Source organism: Gadus macrocephalus, chromosome 16, assembly GCF_031168955.1.
Source record: "Gadus macrocephalus chromosome 16, ASM3116895v1".
Taxonomy (NCBI): Eukaryota; Metazoa; Chordata; class Actinopteri; order Gadiformes; family Gadidae; genus Gadus; species Gadus macrocephalus.
The window spans coordinates 13,775,105-13,792,604 of record NC_082397.1 but is presented as its reverse complement, the minus strand read 5'-3'; the positions used below and the strand labels follow the sequence as shown (position 1 = coordinate 13,792,604).

General features: G+C 42.6%; 2 protein-coding genes across 4 annotated transcripts in view; both read left to right on the top strand.

Annotated features, from left to right (window-relative positions):
- Positions 1-1,202, top strand: part of LOC132474667 (rho guanine nucleotide exchange factor 17-like) — a 57,604-nt gene extending 56,402 nt beyond the window's left edge. Inside the window, exon 24 of the mRNA XM_060075491.1 lies at positions 1-1,202. This exon is cut by the window's left edge and continues 1,491 nt beyond it. The gene's annotated coding sequence lies outside the window, so the exon portion shown is untranslated.
- Positions 1,203-2,910: 1,708 nt separating this feature from the next.
- relt (RELT TNF receptor) overlaps positions 2,911-17,500 on the top strand; it is a 22,434-nt gene continuing 7,844 nt past the window's right edge. The window contains exons 1-7 of one of the 3 annotated variants that reach the window (XM_060075493.1): positions 2,911-3,300; positions 3,727-3,915; positions 12,549-12,623; positions 12,786-12,878; positions 13,182-13,366; positions 13,648-13,700; positions 13,836-14,096. In XM_060075493.1, coding sequence (XP_059931476.1) covers positions 12,582-12,623; positions 12,786-12,878; positions 13,182-13,366; positions 13,648-13,700; positions 13,836-14,096 — 634 coding nt within the window. In that variant the 5' untranslated portion in view covers positions 2,911-3,300; positions 3,727-3,915; positions 12,549-12,581. Of the gene's footprint in view, positions 3,301-3,726; positions 3,916-3,944; positions 11,538-12,548; positions 12,624-12,785; positions 12,879-13,181; positions 13,367-13,647; positions 13,701-13,835; positions 14,097-17,500 lie in introns of those variants that run through there. The other 2 variants (XM_060075492.1, XM_060075494.1) reach the window with 2 other exon arrangements.

Here is a 17,500-nt window from a genome sequence, read left to right as displayed (position 1 = left end):
GTCCCCAACTCTCTGGAGTGGAAGATATTCATGTACAGTATTTATGCTTTATTATTTTTTTCAAGCGTCTTTTTTTGACCACTGAGTTTATGGAAGTACGTAGCTTTCACACATTCTGTGGCAAAACCCTGTAACCGGTTTAATGCTGATTTATTTTCTTCCTCTTACACAAAAACAAGTGATAACTGAACAAAGACACACACGCACTATGATAAAAAATAATGATTGTGGATCAAACGAAAACATGCATGCGTGTCCGTTCTTACCGCAGATTTAGACGAGGTCAGAAGAACAAATTGATGTGCGGTCTTAAGGCTAGAACATAATCCACTGCACGCAGACACCTACGCAAATCCCCATTCCCCCAAGTCCCAAAGAAGGTGTTTCTGAAGTAAAGGTGACTATCTTACACACCGACACTCATACCAACACACTTTCCCTGCGTTTTAAGGGTTAAGTGGTGGTTTAACTTGATCCCTGAAAAGCCTTTGGAGACTTCCCGCTCTTTTCCACTGTCCATCTAGGCTCTTTCCACTCCTTTAAACTTACTCCATCCTCAGTGTGTTAGCATTGGGCTAGCTCCCCCAGTGGTTTCTAATGTGAGGGGCTAATTGGATTAGCTGTGTTGATAGCTGTCTGCTGGGTAACTAGGTACTGGAGTCTCTGCTTGTGTCAAATATATGTGACGTCTGGTAAATTAAACGGCCGCCTTCTGAACCTACGAATGTTATGTTGTGAATGTAGGCAGGTGAGGAATTGTTTTATGACCTTCTGCAAATAAAAAGGCTAAACACTAGCAAACTATGAAATGATACAGAGGAAATGAAAAAAAAACTTTTCCCAAACAAATAATGTATGGTAATAATGTTATATGGTTGATTGTATGTTTCCAGTGCCAAGTGCTGTCCCCCTCACCCAACCCAGCATGTTTTTGCAATTGTAGTCACATCTGCTTTGGAAGCCAATTATCTATAAATGTGTGTCACAGTGTTAAGAGAGTAATACGTCTAGTTTTTTTAAGAGCAGTGTGTTATCTGAGTGTGCGTGTATGTGCCATCACCGCCAATAGAGAGTTTGGCATTGTTGTCTACAAAGTGGGGCAGGCAGGTCCTAAATCTCTCAAATTGTACTTTTAGCTTTATGTGAACTAAATGTCTCTGAGGCAAAATAAAATCAATTTCACACCAGTACAGTCACTTTCACCCTTGGTTCAAGTGCGTGATTTTCTCCAATTTAGAATTCAACGATCAATATATAAATAGATGGAACTTTTTTTGACAAGGAAAAATGTAGATCCTATAACACAGTCACATTCTAGATATAAAACACAAATACAACAATCGACCAACAACGCTAAAAGGAGACAGTATTAGAAGTGTGGCAATGCTCGCCAGCCAACATATTTATATTTGGTCCTCTTTACTCACCCTGAAGCTCTTGCAGTAAGTTACAAGTGAGTTATTTCTGCCTGTATTTGAACCTTTGGGGTTTCGATTGATGTAAATAATTGGTATTTGCCCTTTTCTGTAAATAGTACACCCACGTTCCTCAATTGTTGATATGACTAATGGCATGTTTATATACATGTGTAGCCTATGTAATCCCCCTCTTGTTTGTCACTTAAAATGATATCTGAAGGATGAGAATGATAGACACTATGGTCATCAGATTGATACAAATGGCGATTAGACCCCAAACTGTTCAAAGATCACAAATTCATGCTTTTCCTTTTTTTTTGCCAGGGCTGGGTCATAAACTAGCACATATTCTAGCAAAGGGAAATTATGATTACACGGTACACCTGTAATACAACTTATACAAAAGCTTTATCACTTGATCCTTTCTCATTTGTAATCATTGTACCTTGTCAGAGTTACATAAGAGTTGCTGTTTCTGCTTTGTAGCTGTGGCATCCTCTTTGTAAGTAAAACAGTTCACTGGTGATATTTTATATGTGGCTGATATTTCTTCATACAACAAATACACATGGAATACATTTTTTGCCAGGCAGCATTAACATTCAGATTTGTAGTTGAGTGGGTATCCCTGACATTTTGGTTTTAACTCGATGTTAATGTATGCTTAAGCGTTAAGCCCACTAACCAACAATGAAGTGTATTGTGATATGATAAGTCCACTCAACAGGCGCCATCCTCTCTCCCTATCTGCGTGCACACGCACACAACACACGCGCGCGAACAGAGAACCTCTGTCGGTGGTTGTGAATGCACGCTCACATCCATGCAAGCGCACTAGTGCAGCTCTAGTGGCGAATGAGTAAAGACGCACAGTCGATAAAGAAGAGCAGCACAGGCACCCCATTGTGTCACCACGGTATGCGGGCTTCATAATGTGTCATCTATTAGCATCCCAAGTTCCAACTCACTAGCTACGATCCGAATATATTTAATTTGTTGTTCAGTAAGGGCCTATTTTGCCTCAACATTATGAGTGTATGCTTTAAAGCCATATATACATTTATATTAGACGACCTTACTTTCTTTACTTTACTCATCCTCTGTATTATTACAGTCATAAATGGGTGGAAAAACGTTGATACTGGCCAATGGCCATCTCTTGTCTATCAGGGTAGAAATGTTTGCATTTTCTTTTTCTACTTTTCTTCAATGGTGAACGCGATAGCTGTCTTAACCATTGAGATGTGCTGCTGTAAAGCCAATTGAAAGGTCCAGCCAATACGACTTAGGAGTCAGGTCCTGAGACAAACTACAAGAGACAGGTACCCGTCTCGTGCCTTTGTACCCGTCTCGTGAGACAGGTACCCGTCTCGTGAGACAAGTACCTGTCTCGTGCCGGTTGTCGGTTCCGGTGGCACCACGCTGGTACCAGTCCTAGTGCCATCGGCAGCCTGGCTTGTTCGAGCGTATTCCAGCATTTATTTCCACTCGTCAACATGGGGACGAGGGAATATAGTTGACCAAACAGACACGAAAAGCAAATCGAGAGAGCCAAATCCCTAAAGAGAAAGAAGGCGCAGTACTAGACACGCATGCAAACAGGCTCTCGCGAAGAAAGATAACTGTCACCGGGCGCACGAGGCACACATTGGCGCTCACGAGGAACACGGGTTTCAGTTTGCGGCAGCCAGTGACGTATCGTGATCTCATCGAGAGGCTGCTTCCACACAGAGGAGTCTGAGGGAGAAGGACCTCCCTTACCCCGGCACTGTGGTTTTTGTATTTCGAAACTTTTTTTTAATTACAGCTCTCGACCTAACGGAGCAGATGATGCCTATGCTGTATTATCAGTAATCTCAATCATATTAACCACCCTCGTCTGGTAAGTTTGGCAACTTTTTCCCTCTATTCGTTTTGCGTTGTCTAGGCGAAACGTGTAACAGCTCGTCACGGCTTCATTGTTTTAATGGCATCATCGGTGATGTATGTGGGTTTTCTGAAATACAAAGTGTTATCCCTGATGAATAAAAGTACATTATCCTCCTACAACCCCCAACGTTGTTTACCACTAGCGTTATAACAGTTAAAACACTGTTATAGTCGTCAGGCGAGGATAACCATGGTTTTCTCTCGTTATCATGTGTAGAATTGTTTTATTCTTACCCGTATTCGTACTCGATATAGACCAACTATTTTTATATAGGCATATGCCTATGTGTAGTTACTAACTAGGCTTGTGCGTGTGTTGCATTCACTGGCAAACGCACATCGCCTTTTTTTTCTCATCAAACTGTGTTAGTAGGCGTAGGCCTATAGAAGAGGAAACCCTGGTTTGAACACTACCAGATATAAATGTACAAATCTGGAATCGCTCTTTGTCATCTGACCCTACGTTAAACGACGGAGTCAAAGAGGCAGACGGATGTGCAGAGGTCCTCAACACAGGGTAGTAAAGCCACGCTTGAAGCACTGTCATGGGAACGTGATGACCTCACTGGTAGGCTAGTATTTGATCTCTTGCTACCCCCGTCTCCTTTGGTCCACTCATATCTACGCCTACCTATCGTCTACCCAGCTATCCTATAGTGTTGAGCCTATTTCAAATAATGTAACCTATTCAATTAAATATAATAATCATCACATTTAAGTATGTCAGTATGTTTCTTTGGATACTTTTGAACAATAGTTTTCTTCCTTAAGCATGTATAGACTTTCAACTGAAGCCATTTCTTCATTATTTGAAATTGTAAAACAAAACAAAACCCCTTTTTGAACGCGATGCTAGAGGCACTTTGAGTGTCTTCCTCTCCTTTCCTCTTTCTCCAAATCTGAGAAAATGTGTAGGCTGAGTTGTATGGCTATGGTGTTAAGTGGTTTCTTCTTAAATATTATTTAGGAAGGCCATTAGAGACGTAAAAGGAAGAGATGTTGAGTTTGTTCTCCCCATGTTAAAAGCTTGTTATGTGTTCCCAACCCTGAGAACAGTACACCAACCCAAACGGACAGCATGTACCTTCTCTAAATCACATACTTAGCCTCCCTTCACCTCTCTGTATCTCTCTCTGGCTCTCCCTATTTTCCTGGCCCTAACTTTAATTTGGTGGCGTTGTAATGATAGGTGTTACTTTCACAAACAACCAAACCATTTTCACACACCCCACCCTGAATTCTTGTGAATAATCTTTTGTAAAGAATAAACTCAGAGCTTTGAGCCAAAAACAGGTGGGCCTACCTCCCCAATGCAGTAATAAGGAGTATTTGAATGTATTGTAAAAGTTTATTCAGAGTTATATGGTGATCTGTTCAAAATCAGCTGACAATCATAGCCAGTGATTCACGTAGGTGAACGTTAAACTTTTGAGAGCGGCCTCAGACATATAAAATCTGTTGACGATTATGGAGGAGATTAATCTCTACACAGTTTTTATGTGTGTCCATGTTTGTCTCTCGAGTGTCCATGTGGGTCTGGTGGTCTCTGTGTGTGTGTTTGTGTCCATACGTGTCTGTCTATGTCTGTGTGTGTGTGTGCGTGTGTGCGTGTGCTTGTATACATGCGTGTCTTTGTCCATGTGCGTGCACGTGTATGTTAATTCCATGTTATGTGTGTGTGCGTGCGTGCAACAGAAGGCACCAGAGGGGATCAAGATGCTTGGCTATGGTTATCTACCGGTCCAGGGGTCAGTCAGTCTGTCTGTCTGTCCATCCGGTGAAGAGGAATGTAGCCAGATGATCGTGAGCCCGGGTGCCACTGCGCCCTGCTTCCATAAATCCATAAATGCCAGGCAGGAATTGCTGTGCCATGGAAATTCCCACTTCACTAACCCTGAATCCCATCCCGAGAAGCTAGAACTGGCATTTAGATCAGGATTGGTAAAGGATTGTGTAATTAAAGAGGAGCTTAAAACAAAATACGAGGTTGAGCACTTTTCTAGTCATGCAGGCACGCGTTTGTCCATAACCCATGATTAAACTGACCCTTTTCATTTTTGCACTTCACCACAGGAGCTGTATTAAAATACATTTTTGAGTTGACAGACACCTATGTATTCAACTATATGTATTATGGTCAATGTAAGGAATAGGATTGAAAGTATAGGGTATAAAATTGTTTTTAGAATGGGTGGCGTGTTATTGTAGAAGGTTTAATGTTGGGTCACAATTCTCACTGGATATAGATTAGTGGAACTACGTTGGATCGTAACAAGTGCAAAGAATTTTTTTCAATTGACTCAGCATACCTTTTCGATAGAGGAAGTGAAAGAGAGCTGCATGAGCTATGTCCCAAGCCGTTGTGGCTGAGACAGGGTGAAAGATCAGGCGATGCTTCCATTCCTATGTCTTTGTTAAAGGACTTTGGTTCTTATAGGACACTTTGAAAAACAAAATGTGTATTTGCTTTCCCTGAGCAAACACCCAGAACCATCTTACCTTATTTAGCATGTAGTTCTTACATTCTACATTTATACATTCTTGTACAAATACACATTTGTTTAGGTAGGCAAGCAGGCGTTACACATTTAGACTAAAGTGCATGAGGTTTTGGTTAACATTTGTTTAACATTCCAACATTCCCATCCATCTTTCCAGGATGGAGATCCAATCGGAAAGTGGAATCAGTGACCCAGTCCTCCAATAAACTTAGAATAGTATTTTACAGTAAACATTTTTCTATAATGGTTCACCACCTCCAGGTAGCCTATCTTTAGTGTATTTTTAGGAAGAAAAGGGCGAAGGAGTACAACGCTTTATTAAGTGCGTCACACACATGTTATTTTTTTTACTTTTTTACTTTCTAACTTCTTAGTTTGTCTAACATTTAAACATACTTTCTTTAAAATAGGTTTGGTTCTTTTTTACTTTTGTTCACGTGCTTTTGCCCCCAAATAGCCTTAGCCTTAAACAGTAATTATCTAAATCCTTGGTCTTTGTTTGACAAATAGAAATTACAAATTGTTTTGGTTGTGCCGATGTTGATGTGAAGGGGTTTATGACCGTTGTACCTGTTGGAGCCTGCATGTTTAAATGAATATCTCTAGAAGATGACATGTAGCTGTTGGCGTAAGACGATATTATTATGTGTCATGTGGTGTTTGCTCATACGTTTCATTGCAGATATTGCCTATGGTGCTTATTACCCAAAGGAAAATTCATTGAAACAAACTTTTAAAGTAGTCCAATCCTCTAAAGTGCTTCTGTCTCATAAAACTGATGAAGGTGTTGAGGTTAGAAGTTAACAGCTGGCTGATTTTAAATGACTCATTTAATAGCCAACAAATTCCATCAACAGGAAAAGGAATCCTCCCTCTGTCGTTAAATGTATTTGTTACTTGACAAATGAATTAAATGATGCACATAAAAGACCTGAATGTCCTTTGATCATGAAAATAACATGAATCATGGCATTTAATTGATTAATCAAATCAAAAATCTTAATTTTAAAAGCTAGTTTCTTAATTGTATCTCAGGATTTACTCCATGAGTCCAGGCTGAAACCTCAATGTGAAAAAACATCAAGATGAGTCCTCTTTCTGGGGAGCTGTGCTCAAGCCTCTTCAAAATAAGTGTTTTTCTTAGGGGGTGGTGTGGTGAGGGAGTGCTTAGGACATCCAAAGTATTTCAATAGATGTTTGGCCACTGATGGCGCCGGTCCCGAACCCCGTGTAGGCGCCCACATTGCAACCAAAGAGACAATCCTCAAGGGTGGCCCATGTGAACAGGGTGAACTCTGCTTTTGTTTCATCACTTGCGTTGCCACGGTGGTGCACATGACAGGGCCGCCACCACAGCTGGATAGCCCCTCCACGATGGATGACTCTCGGCTCAATGCAGTCCTCTCCTTAACCTCTATGAACGGCGTGTGGAGCGGAGACAGGCGAGGAGCTACAATGCCGACCTGCTGGTATACTGTTCCACTGTGGAAAAACATAGCCTGTGTGGTGACATCATGGCAACCCAAGGACAGGCCGGAGTAGGAAGTAATACCATGCGCTGAGACAAAGAGAGGGAGAGAGACGGCTCCACCACCAGCTAGTCTACATATCAGTCTTGCCCCCTCCCCCTCCCCCTCACCAGCCACCGCGACCACCATAATGAGAACATTGTCTATACTGTATAATAAGTGAGAACCTCTTGTCGTAAATCAGCCATTTGCTTGACGTTAATGGCCACCTCCATGTAAGCCAAACAGAGGGTATGGTTGTCCCTATCGCGTCGCTGAGATGTACGTGCACATTATCTGCTGGTCCTCCCGAGTGTCTGATGGCTAATAGAGTGTAATTACCTCAAACCGTTTTTGCAGGCTCAGTTCTTTTGAATGGTGTTTCACCGCCTTTGGATCGTAATGAAACGTGCACTACGACTAGGTGCATCGTCTCCGGCTTACCACGCTAAGTAGTTCTGAATTTGAAATAAATGGAAGCACGCACGTGATGGGGAAACACGTCTCTATTGGCGTTGGAATGGCAGTGTTTTTGTCTGCTCTATCTACCTATGTTATTACAGGGTTATCAACCTGGGCCTTTAGTCTTTGTTTGACCTGCGTTTACACTCCTTAAGCGTCCTATCGCAGGGCCCGGTCAGCCGTTTTGCAGCGCTGCTGGAATCAAGTTTCAGTGACCAACTCGAGGGCATTTAAGTCGGGCAGAACCATTTTGGTAAATGGTAAAAAAAATAAGAAGAAAAAGTTTAAACCTACATGCCTTTTAATCCAGGGATGTGTGTGGTTGTAGAAGGCTTGAGTAGCTTTGGTATGATATGGTTTCCAACTGACAGAAATCTGAACAATGTGCCAACAAGTTGGTTTGACCAAAATGTATTTCAGTTCATACAATATCTGGATCATTTTTAGCCTTCGATGATTGCAGAGCATTGTACATAAGAAGGAGTTCTCTTGAATTGTAGAGAGTTAAAAGTGGGTTATAATGTATGCATGAACAGCTGCCATTTCTTCAACTGCCCGCCGACTAAGGGTGAGCCCTAATGGCCTAATTGGCTTATCTTTGGATGCAAATGTAATATTACTTCTCTTACTCTATCTTACCCTGATATCCTTCCCTGATATCCTTCTCTAGAGAGTCTCTAGTCTGGGATCGATCCGTTTCACGCTGTGCGAACAAGTTTGACATATTGACTAGATTTCATACAGTTAGTTTATTGTTATACCACATTGTATAACACCTGTTAGAGCATACAGTTTATTATTATACCACGTTGTAGTATACTCAGATGGGAGCTTCCAGGGTGGCATCCTAGCTGGCAAACGTATGATTTTCAACGTTTCTCAAGCTGTCCTGAAATGCTCTGGTATTTGGCTCATTGTTGTTTCCTCTGTTGTGGTTCGTTACTTCCCACTCAATGTTACCCGTGGCCCGGAATGACATCAAGAAGCCCAAAACAGCTCAAACCCATTGGCTGTGATTTTAGCGTTTAAACCCCAAAAACCAACCACATAATGAAATAATGTCCATGTTGTTCTCCTCTGGCCTCTTAAAAGACTGCTTTATTGTAGCTATTTATAGCAGAAGAAATGTGACTCGTCGTTTTGCTGCTGTCGTGACTTGTTGTTTGAACCTGTCACACGGTAGAGTAATTACTGTTTTGCGCTTGTAAGCAAAAGTCATCATATTTGCCCCCTTCTCTCTCTCGTTTCTTTCTATCCGTTCCGGCCTGGTTCTGCATTAGTCTAGTGCGGTTTATACTGTGCATTCACACACAATTTATTTAACAGTGTGCAGGGCTGAAAATTGTTCCGACTATGTGGCCGTTTAGACTGCGTGTAACCTCCTTTATTGTGATATTCTGGGCAGTTCATGTCTCGATATATATCCTTTCCCCCCTCTATAGTCTTAATAAACGTATTTTTTAAGCATTTTATTTGTTTTCCAAACACCCACTCTCCAGCCCCAAATATACATTTCTGGCACAGAGTTTCTAATAAAGCGATTGCTTCAAACTCCAAATACCAAGTTCAGCACTAACTTCCACTAACTTCAACTTCAAACGGTATTATAGAATTCCCTTTGAAACCAAGTACTGAGAGCATGAAAGTTATAGCACTATGTGAATTCCTGATGGACATTAATGGAAAGCCTTGCTGGTGTTGGTGGGAGGAATTCAAATGAAACAACCCACACATCACAACCATAAGTACCAAGGAGTCAGTGTTCCGGACATGGGAAAAAAGTGACCGTTCTACCCCCATTTACGAGCTAGTGAACAGCGAGGGTTGATGGGGTTCAATGAATAAAGAGTTAAAAAAGAGCGCTATAGGGCTGCAGAAAGGGGTACGGCCAGACTAGGAGGAGAATGAAGAGGTTGCATAACTGTATAAGGGTTCACACAGAAAGCATTGCCAAACCAAGTGCAGCTACAAACGCCTGTTAAAACTGGTTCTATGCAAGAGATGCATTAAAGGTGGCAGTGGGACCCACGGGTTTCAACATGTTGGATTTCAAGTCTCAACATGTTGCTGTTGTCTCTGGATGTCAGGGCTTTACGGGAAACCTCAGACAAATGACATAATCCAACTGATTGTCCGAGCATGTAGTGATCGGCCGAGAATGGATCATTGTTAAAGTAATTTGAGACTACTTATTGATCTTAGGAAGCACTTATCTGGTCACTAGGTCACTGATCTTGGGGTTTGCAATTAATTTCACCTTGAGGCATTATGTGACAAAAGATTTCCCCATTGCCCTGTTTGTTATATTAGCTCCCATGTACAAAACCGTGCATACCTGCAATATTAAAATACCAGAAACTTCCTTTCATAGTGTCCAGGACACATTCTTTGACTGATATTTTCCAAGAAAACAGAAAAACTCCACACCCAGTAGGAAATGAAGGACTCTTTAGATTCAAATTAAGATTTCTTCTCTTATAACAAGATCATAGGAATAACTTCAATCTAGTTTGATAACCAGTACTATATGTTAACCTTAAACTTTTGTAGGTCACCAGTTTACTCAAGTCTCTCTACATCATTGCAGTTTTTTATTGTGTGTGTATGTACATGTGTGTGAGAGTGACTTATAATTAACCTCTTGGTTTGGTCTGTGGCATTTTAAGGGATGGTTCTATATTTAACGTGCTATCAGGCAGTAATGTGTGTGGGTCCTTCTCTCTCTCTCTGTCTCTCTCTGTCTCTCTGTCTCTCTGTTTTGGTTTAGGCTCCGCTGGTTCCTTAAGGCTGTGTAGTACTTCCAAACTGGTGGCTTTGCAGGCACTTTATCATTCCCTTTGCTCCCTGAAATTATATCCAATGAACCTTGTCATTGCCACAAGAGCCCAGCAAGCCCCAGAATCACAAACTCATTAAAGTTTTTATTTCCTTGTTTGTTAGATGGCATACTTGGTTCTGGGATGTAGTATTTTCGACCGCAGAGAGATGTGGATATATTGTGCAGAAGTTCAAGCACTAGAGAGATATGTTGTCCAGTGGTGTATGTTTTATATGTGTTCTGACGAAATGAATGACCACAAGCCCTTTAAAGATGGTCAAAGTGGAAGAGTTGTATTACTGACCTCATACAAAACTATACACAACCATACGCACACTGACAGACACTCACAGGCATACACACATATCCAGTGACACTTGCATGCACACACACACACATGCATTCACGCAAATCCTTGCACACACTTTCACCCGCGCACACACTCACTTAGCCACTGTGGGCAGCAGAAACATAGGGGGGCATGTCCTAAGGCCATAATGGGTGTGCCTGTGGTAAAAGTGACAGTATAAGACACAGGCAGGTACACTCCACTTTACCAGTCTTCTAGACAATTTGAGTGCATACTGTGTGTCCGTGTGGCTGTGTGTGTGAGACTTGTTGTTAATGTCACAGTAATTGTCAGTAATCTGAATACCAACATCTATCTATATCTGTTTGGTTTGATTTGATATTTTTAGACTTTTAGATTTTTAGGCTACTTTTGAAGACGAAGAGTGAGTGGTGTAGCTCGGTACGGTGGAATAGAGTGCGTAGTACAGTGATCATACAGCTGTTATACGCGACAGTGAGGGTGCATGGGGTCCTGACTCAGCATTGGTAGCAGCACACTTAGCATCCTTGCTGGGTTGCCAAGGCAACCGGTTACAGTCACAAGTCTGGGGTGAGTTTGCATCCCTCTCCCTCCTCTCTGCGTCTTTCGCATTTACGATTGTTCTCTTCCGATTCCCTGAATTCTTTCATGAGTCGTTTCCTTCCTGTATTTCTTCCTGTCTTTCTTAAAACTTCACCACTGTACTATTTGTACTATACAACTATCTCTTACTCAACCATTCTCACTTCCGCATGCTCTTTTTTTAAAAGTACCATATGGGTGAACAAGTAGTTACTGCAAGTTGAAGGGAATGTGACTGTTGTCTTTCATTATATCTATGAAGGTTTACATTAAGCGTGTACAAACATCTTGTGTTGAGTATCAGTGTTAGACCTAACACAATAATTGTACCCACCTACTGCTTTCTTAGCTAAGACACCCTGTGGCTTGGAGCGACTTTGCAGTAACATTGCAGCATTAAAGTGTAGCTAACCCTTTGGAGCTTAATGTATACAACCCATTGCTTTATTTTAGGCTCTCCCTCTCAGTTTGAAAGACATTTAAAATACATTTGTCTTTTAAATGTCATTACGAACTGAAATATTACTATTCTTTGACAGTTTTTTATAAGCTATTTGTCGTAAGTCAGCATGCGTCGCGATACAGAAATAGAAGCAGAAGATCCCCGGTTCACCTCTTATTGTCTGTAAAAAGAACCTGAATCACCGTACGCTATTTACAGCCCCTGATGCTGGACCTATGTCACTGAACTCGAGCGTGTGTGACCTGGATTATGACGCAGGTGTTTGTTCCTCTGTGGGTGTGCGTGTTTCTGTGGGCTTGAGATCAGGAGTTTCCTAATACCTGTTGTTTTTTGTTTGTTTGGAGAAGGGAGACTTGATAATCAATGATGTATGATTATACATTCACACTGCATAACTCCGGTAACCAAGTTTTACGTGGTGTTGAAAGCTATGTGCTCTTGAAGCTATGCTCTGCAATCGGACCGAACCTGTTTTATTGACCACGATGTTAGGTGTTCCAGTCTAACCGCCAGCCTCTCATTGTGTCCAACTCCAGATCATATGTTCATAGAAGAATACCTGGAAGAAGATGATGAACCACCTTTGCTGCTCAGCTCTCGTCCTGCTCACAGTGAGTGTGTGTCGATATTATCCGGGCATATTTGCATGTGGTTGAGGTGTGATGCTTCCTACAAGCTACCCACTCCTTAACCTGTTACTCATGATTCTCCGGTGGTGTGCGTGTGTGCGTGTGTGCGTGTGTAACTCTATGCCTGCCTGTGTTGTCTTCCAGGTTTTAGACTGTGGTGGGACTGCAGCAGTGCAGTGTCGGTGGGGGGAGGCGTGTATGTGTCTGCAGTGCCCTGCTGGCCAGCAACCATCCAAGGTAACGCAGCCATCTGGAGAGGAGGGAAATGTGATTGGTGCACTCCTGGGTGCTCTCACTGAAAAGGGTTATTACTGGTCACAAGATCAAGATCACATACTCTTACCGTACCTTAGCTAGGGTCTACTCTAAAAAACAATATTGTTCTTTGCAAACTGAAACAGTGATATTGAAAAAGTTATTGGATATATTTCACTCTGTACCTGCGTTAAAGCATGACAAAGCATGATATATTTGAATCTTTGAGAAACTCTCTAATATCCTCTGTTTCCCCCCATTCTGGACTTGTCTTGCCATCTCTAGGCGTGTGGACAGGTCCAAGCACCAGCAACAGACGTGCAATGCCAGGCTTGCCCACAGGGCACGTTTGCAGATGCGCTCGACTCTGAACTCTGTCGCCCACATGCATCCTGTATGGAGCTCAAGCGACAGGTGGCCACCCCTGGCAGCGCAGTATCTGACACTGTCTGTGGAGGCTGTCTGCCTGGGTAAGCCTGACTACTACACACTATTTAATAACGTGCCAGTACCGTGTTGTTCCCGTCTTACACGTGTTCCTCTAACACTGCATTTGCGTATAAAATGTAATTTGTGTGTATATCTTTTACTATGAGTCGCTTTTGACAACAGTGTCTGCTAAATAAAGGTAATTGAATGTAATGTATCTTTAAGGTTTAATTAGACAATGAGTTTTATTTGTGTGTATATGTTTTATATATTTGTGTATACATATATATCTTTACATGTCTGCATGTATGATCTTCCACAGATTCAACCCGTCTTCCGTAGAAAACGACGGCCCCTCAAAGCCGTGCGTGGAAGGTATGTAATCAAGTCACGCAATCCCCTGTGGCTACAACTACCACAGCTTCCACATCGCCCCCACGTCTTCCCCTCCAGCCCTCCATCCACCCTCACCCCCTCTCCTCCCTCCCTCCATCCCTCCCCCTCCCACAGCCGGGCCGGCGGGGCACGTGAGGGCGGTCCGCACCGCGGGCAGCGGGCCGGCGAGCACAGGCGGCCGGCTGGCCAACGGCACGGCGGTGCGCGGCGCGGAGGAGAAGACGGCCGAGTACGCCGTGTTCGCCCTGGTGCCCGTCTTCTGCGTGATGGGCCTGCTGGGCATCCTCATCTGCAACATCCTGAAGAAGAAGGGCTACCGCTGCACCGCCGAGAAGGAGGGCGGGGACGAGGAGACGGCCACCCCAGAGAAAGAAGGTGAGAGAGGGGAGAGAGGGAGAGAGAGAGGGAGGGAGGGAGGGGAGAAGAGGGAGGGGGAGAGAGAAGGAGGGCGGGGACGAGGAGACGGCCACGCCAGAGAAAGAAGGTGAGAGAGGGGAGAGAGGGAGAGAGAGGGAGAGAGAGAGGGAGAGAGGGAGGGAGGAAGAGGGAGGGGGAGAGAGAAGGAGGGCGGGGACGAGGAGACGGCCACGCCAGAGAAAGAAGGTGAGAGAGGGGAGAGAGGGAGAGGGAGGGGGAGAGGGAGAGAGAGAGAGAGATACGCTGGATAAGGGGAAATGAGAGTACCTACCTGTAACACCTACTGCACATACACAAACCACACATCGACCTGCATAGTTGTGCAACAGTAAAAACCACACAGCAACCGTGCAACAGGCATGTTCTGTGCATGTGTGAATGCCGTCTAGTTCTCTCTGTGATGGGATCACATGGTACCAGGAATGCTTTTCTCTCCACCGAAATGAACTTTGAACCCTGTGGAGGTCATTGTGTGCTTTGTATGCTACCCTAAAACCCAGTTACTGAATAGTTTTTGCTTGACCATAATTCGCTGAAAGAGAGAAAGAAAGAGTGAAAGATAGTCAAAAAGAAAGAGGCAAACTAAGTAGAGTGTGAACTAGTAGGACAGAGAGAGTGTCAACAGACTAACTCTGAATGTATCCATAAATAACTCATATCACTTATGGAGCAGAATGAGGGAATGATGGACACATCGGGCAGGCAGGCCGACAGACCCACATATGTAGATCAGAAGCACCGCTCCGCCAATAGAACAAGTGTACTATTACAAACGTCCCCTCCTGGTTTCACCCAGCCTTTTGTGCAACATGAGAGCCCTTCATTGGTTTGTTGGCCTCCTCAGTAGCTGCATAGAACATGTCCCTGTGGCCTAGGACGACCAATAGACCAACCGATCCTCCGTCTCTTTTCAGTTGAGATCCGTCCACAGATAATGCATCCTAACACGTACTTGCCAGGTTTCACTGGTAAGGCTTGAAAGAAAGTATCAACCGTTTCTACTTCTTTACAGTTGCACCTGTGTAGGCTTCCACACAATGAGAGGCGTGCAGGCTCACATTCTTCTTTGTGCACTGACCTGTTTCTATATAGGAGGTGACGCCACAATGACCTATGTGTGGATGAATGTCCTATCACCGTACACATGATGAAATGGGACATGATCCATTGATTTGGATACGCTAGATGCTCATCAGTTCAAAATCCAGGGTTCGTCATACGTCAGTATTGTCTGTATAGTATTTAAGCTTCTTTAATACCAGAAGTAAGATCCTATCTTATACATGCCCGGTATCGCTGAGGTAGTTGGTTGGGTTGAGCAACATTACCAGAGGGTAAACAGTGATGTTGAACTACCTTCCTCCTTACACCAGACGCTGAACATGACAGGTAGTCAGGCAGGTTTGATACATAATAATTTCATGAGGCAACCCAGAGGCTAGTACTATTCGTTCATTGCTATTATATTAGCTGAACGAATTACAGATCTGAATGAAACATGATGAAAATGAAATCCTGTTTGCCTCTCACGGTTTGCTAGACTTGATAAACGCTGACACCAGTGGATCAACATTGTGCAACCATTTCCTGTGTTTTTAGCACCATCTCTAGAGAGATACATGAATATGCTCAAGTATCTATCTACAGACATGGCATCTCGGTTCAGCACTGAAGTGGTCGATGTAGTGTGTGAGGGACCGGCGTGGTCGCCCCACGTATCTGGGATACGGCCAACTGGGAATTCCGAGTGTGGGCAAAAATGAGGGCAACGGACAGAGGACTAAGAAAGAAGTGAAGTTTTAATGTCTCCAAAACATTCACACAAAAATCTAGCAATGTTTCAAAATGAAAAGGAAATGACGTCAGCAAACATAAACTAAGAAAATATAACATAGCATAGCCTAACATGAATCTAGCATAGCGTTACTAGTACTGGCCTCACATCAAGCCAGCACCTACCCTCAGCCTCTCTAACACCAAATGAGCAGCCCTTAAATAGGGAAATGCCAATTGGCCCAATCAAGGCCGTATGGGCCAGACCATTAGTAGGGGGGGGGAACATTCTTCACCTAAAGCTACATTACTATACTGCCCCCTACCGGGACGGAAGACTAACTTCCACCAGCCCAATCTAATATATATATATATATATATATATATATATATATATATATATATATATATATATATATATATATATATATATATATATATATATATATATATATATATATATATATATATACATATCTACACACATACACAAACACACAATATAATAATAATAATAGCTCCAATGCGAGACAGTGAGAAGGGGGAGGATTTCACCTTCTCACATAGTGCATGGGCTCCCTTTGTCATTATCACCTGGCTATATTACGAAAACTTGCGTGACCCATGCAGACTTTTGGCCTGCCATGTCCACTATACATGTTTTGGTCATTTCTGTTGAAATTCTCTTTAAAATCGCAACAGCAATCAATAGAACAAGTGCTATGACACAAAATCGAAAAAAGAATGTGTAGCCATGGCTTTTGCAGGTCTGTAATAGGCCAGTCCAATAATTTCATCGGCTTGAATGAAATGATTGGATGGCTTACCTGTCTGTCTTCTTACCAGTCCTGCTATCTGCGCCACGTTGTGCTTGCACTCAATCCGCATGGACAGAGCATTCCACAAGGCTAGGCAGACTTATTTTAAAAGCTAGCAAAGTAATCACCTGTTTTGGAGGTGTGGCTTTGGAGGAAGGCCTGGAAGGAGGGTTGGGATATTTTCGCTTGATTAGTTTAAAAATATTTTTTAAAAAGCCTTATTTTTACCTAATTTATTGATATGATATTTCAGTATTGATCTAGCTTACTACGATGGGCTACTTTGAAAAGTGGTTAATTCAAATCACTAAGCCAAAGCAGTTTTTCTCAACGATAGACTTTACTTGGGGCAGCTAAAGTACAGCCAAAGTATATTAGTTATTGCTGATATTTTGATAAAAAAATTATTTTAATAAAAAAAATTATCAATGCCGTTACAACGCAAACTGCTATCAATAGTGTTTCCCATACATTTAATATTTTTACACATTAACAATTTACCATCTGTGAATATGCTTATCTCTCCGTGTACACTCTGGATCAAAACATAATCATGCGTGAGATGGAGTATCAGTATTTGAGTAATAATAGGTCAGCTAAAAGACTCTATCCAAAGCAAGTAAAAGATAAGGATATGTCAAGCAGCTGGCATGTTTGAAAGTCTCAGGGCAATGTTAAATGAATGCTTAAAGAACATTTTCTGAAAGAAGCATTATGACACAAACCACTCCACGCAATCGAGAAAATACTGAAGGGGGTTAATGTGGATAA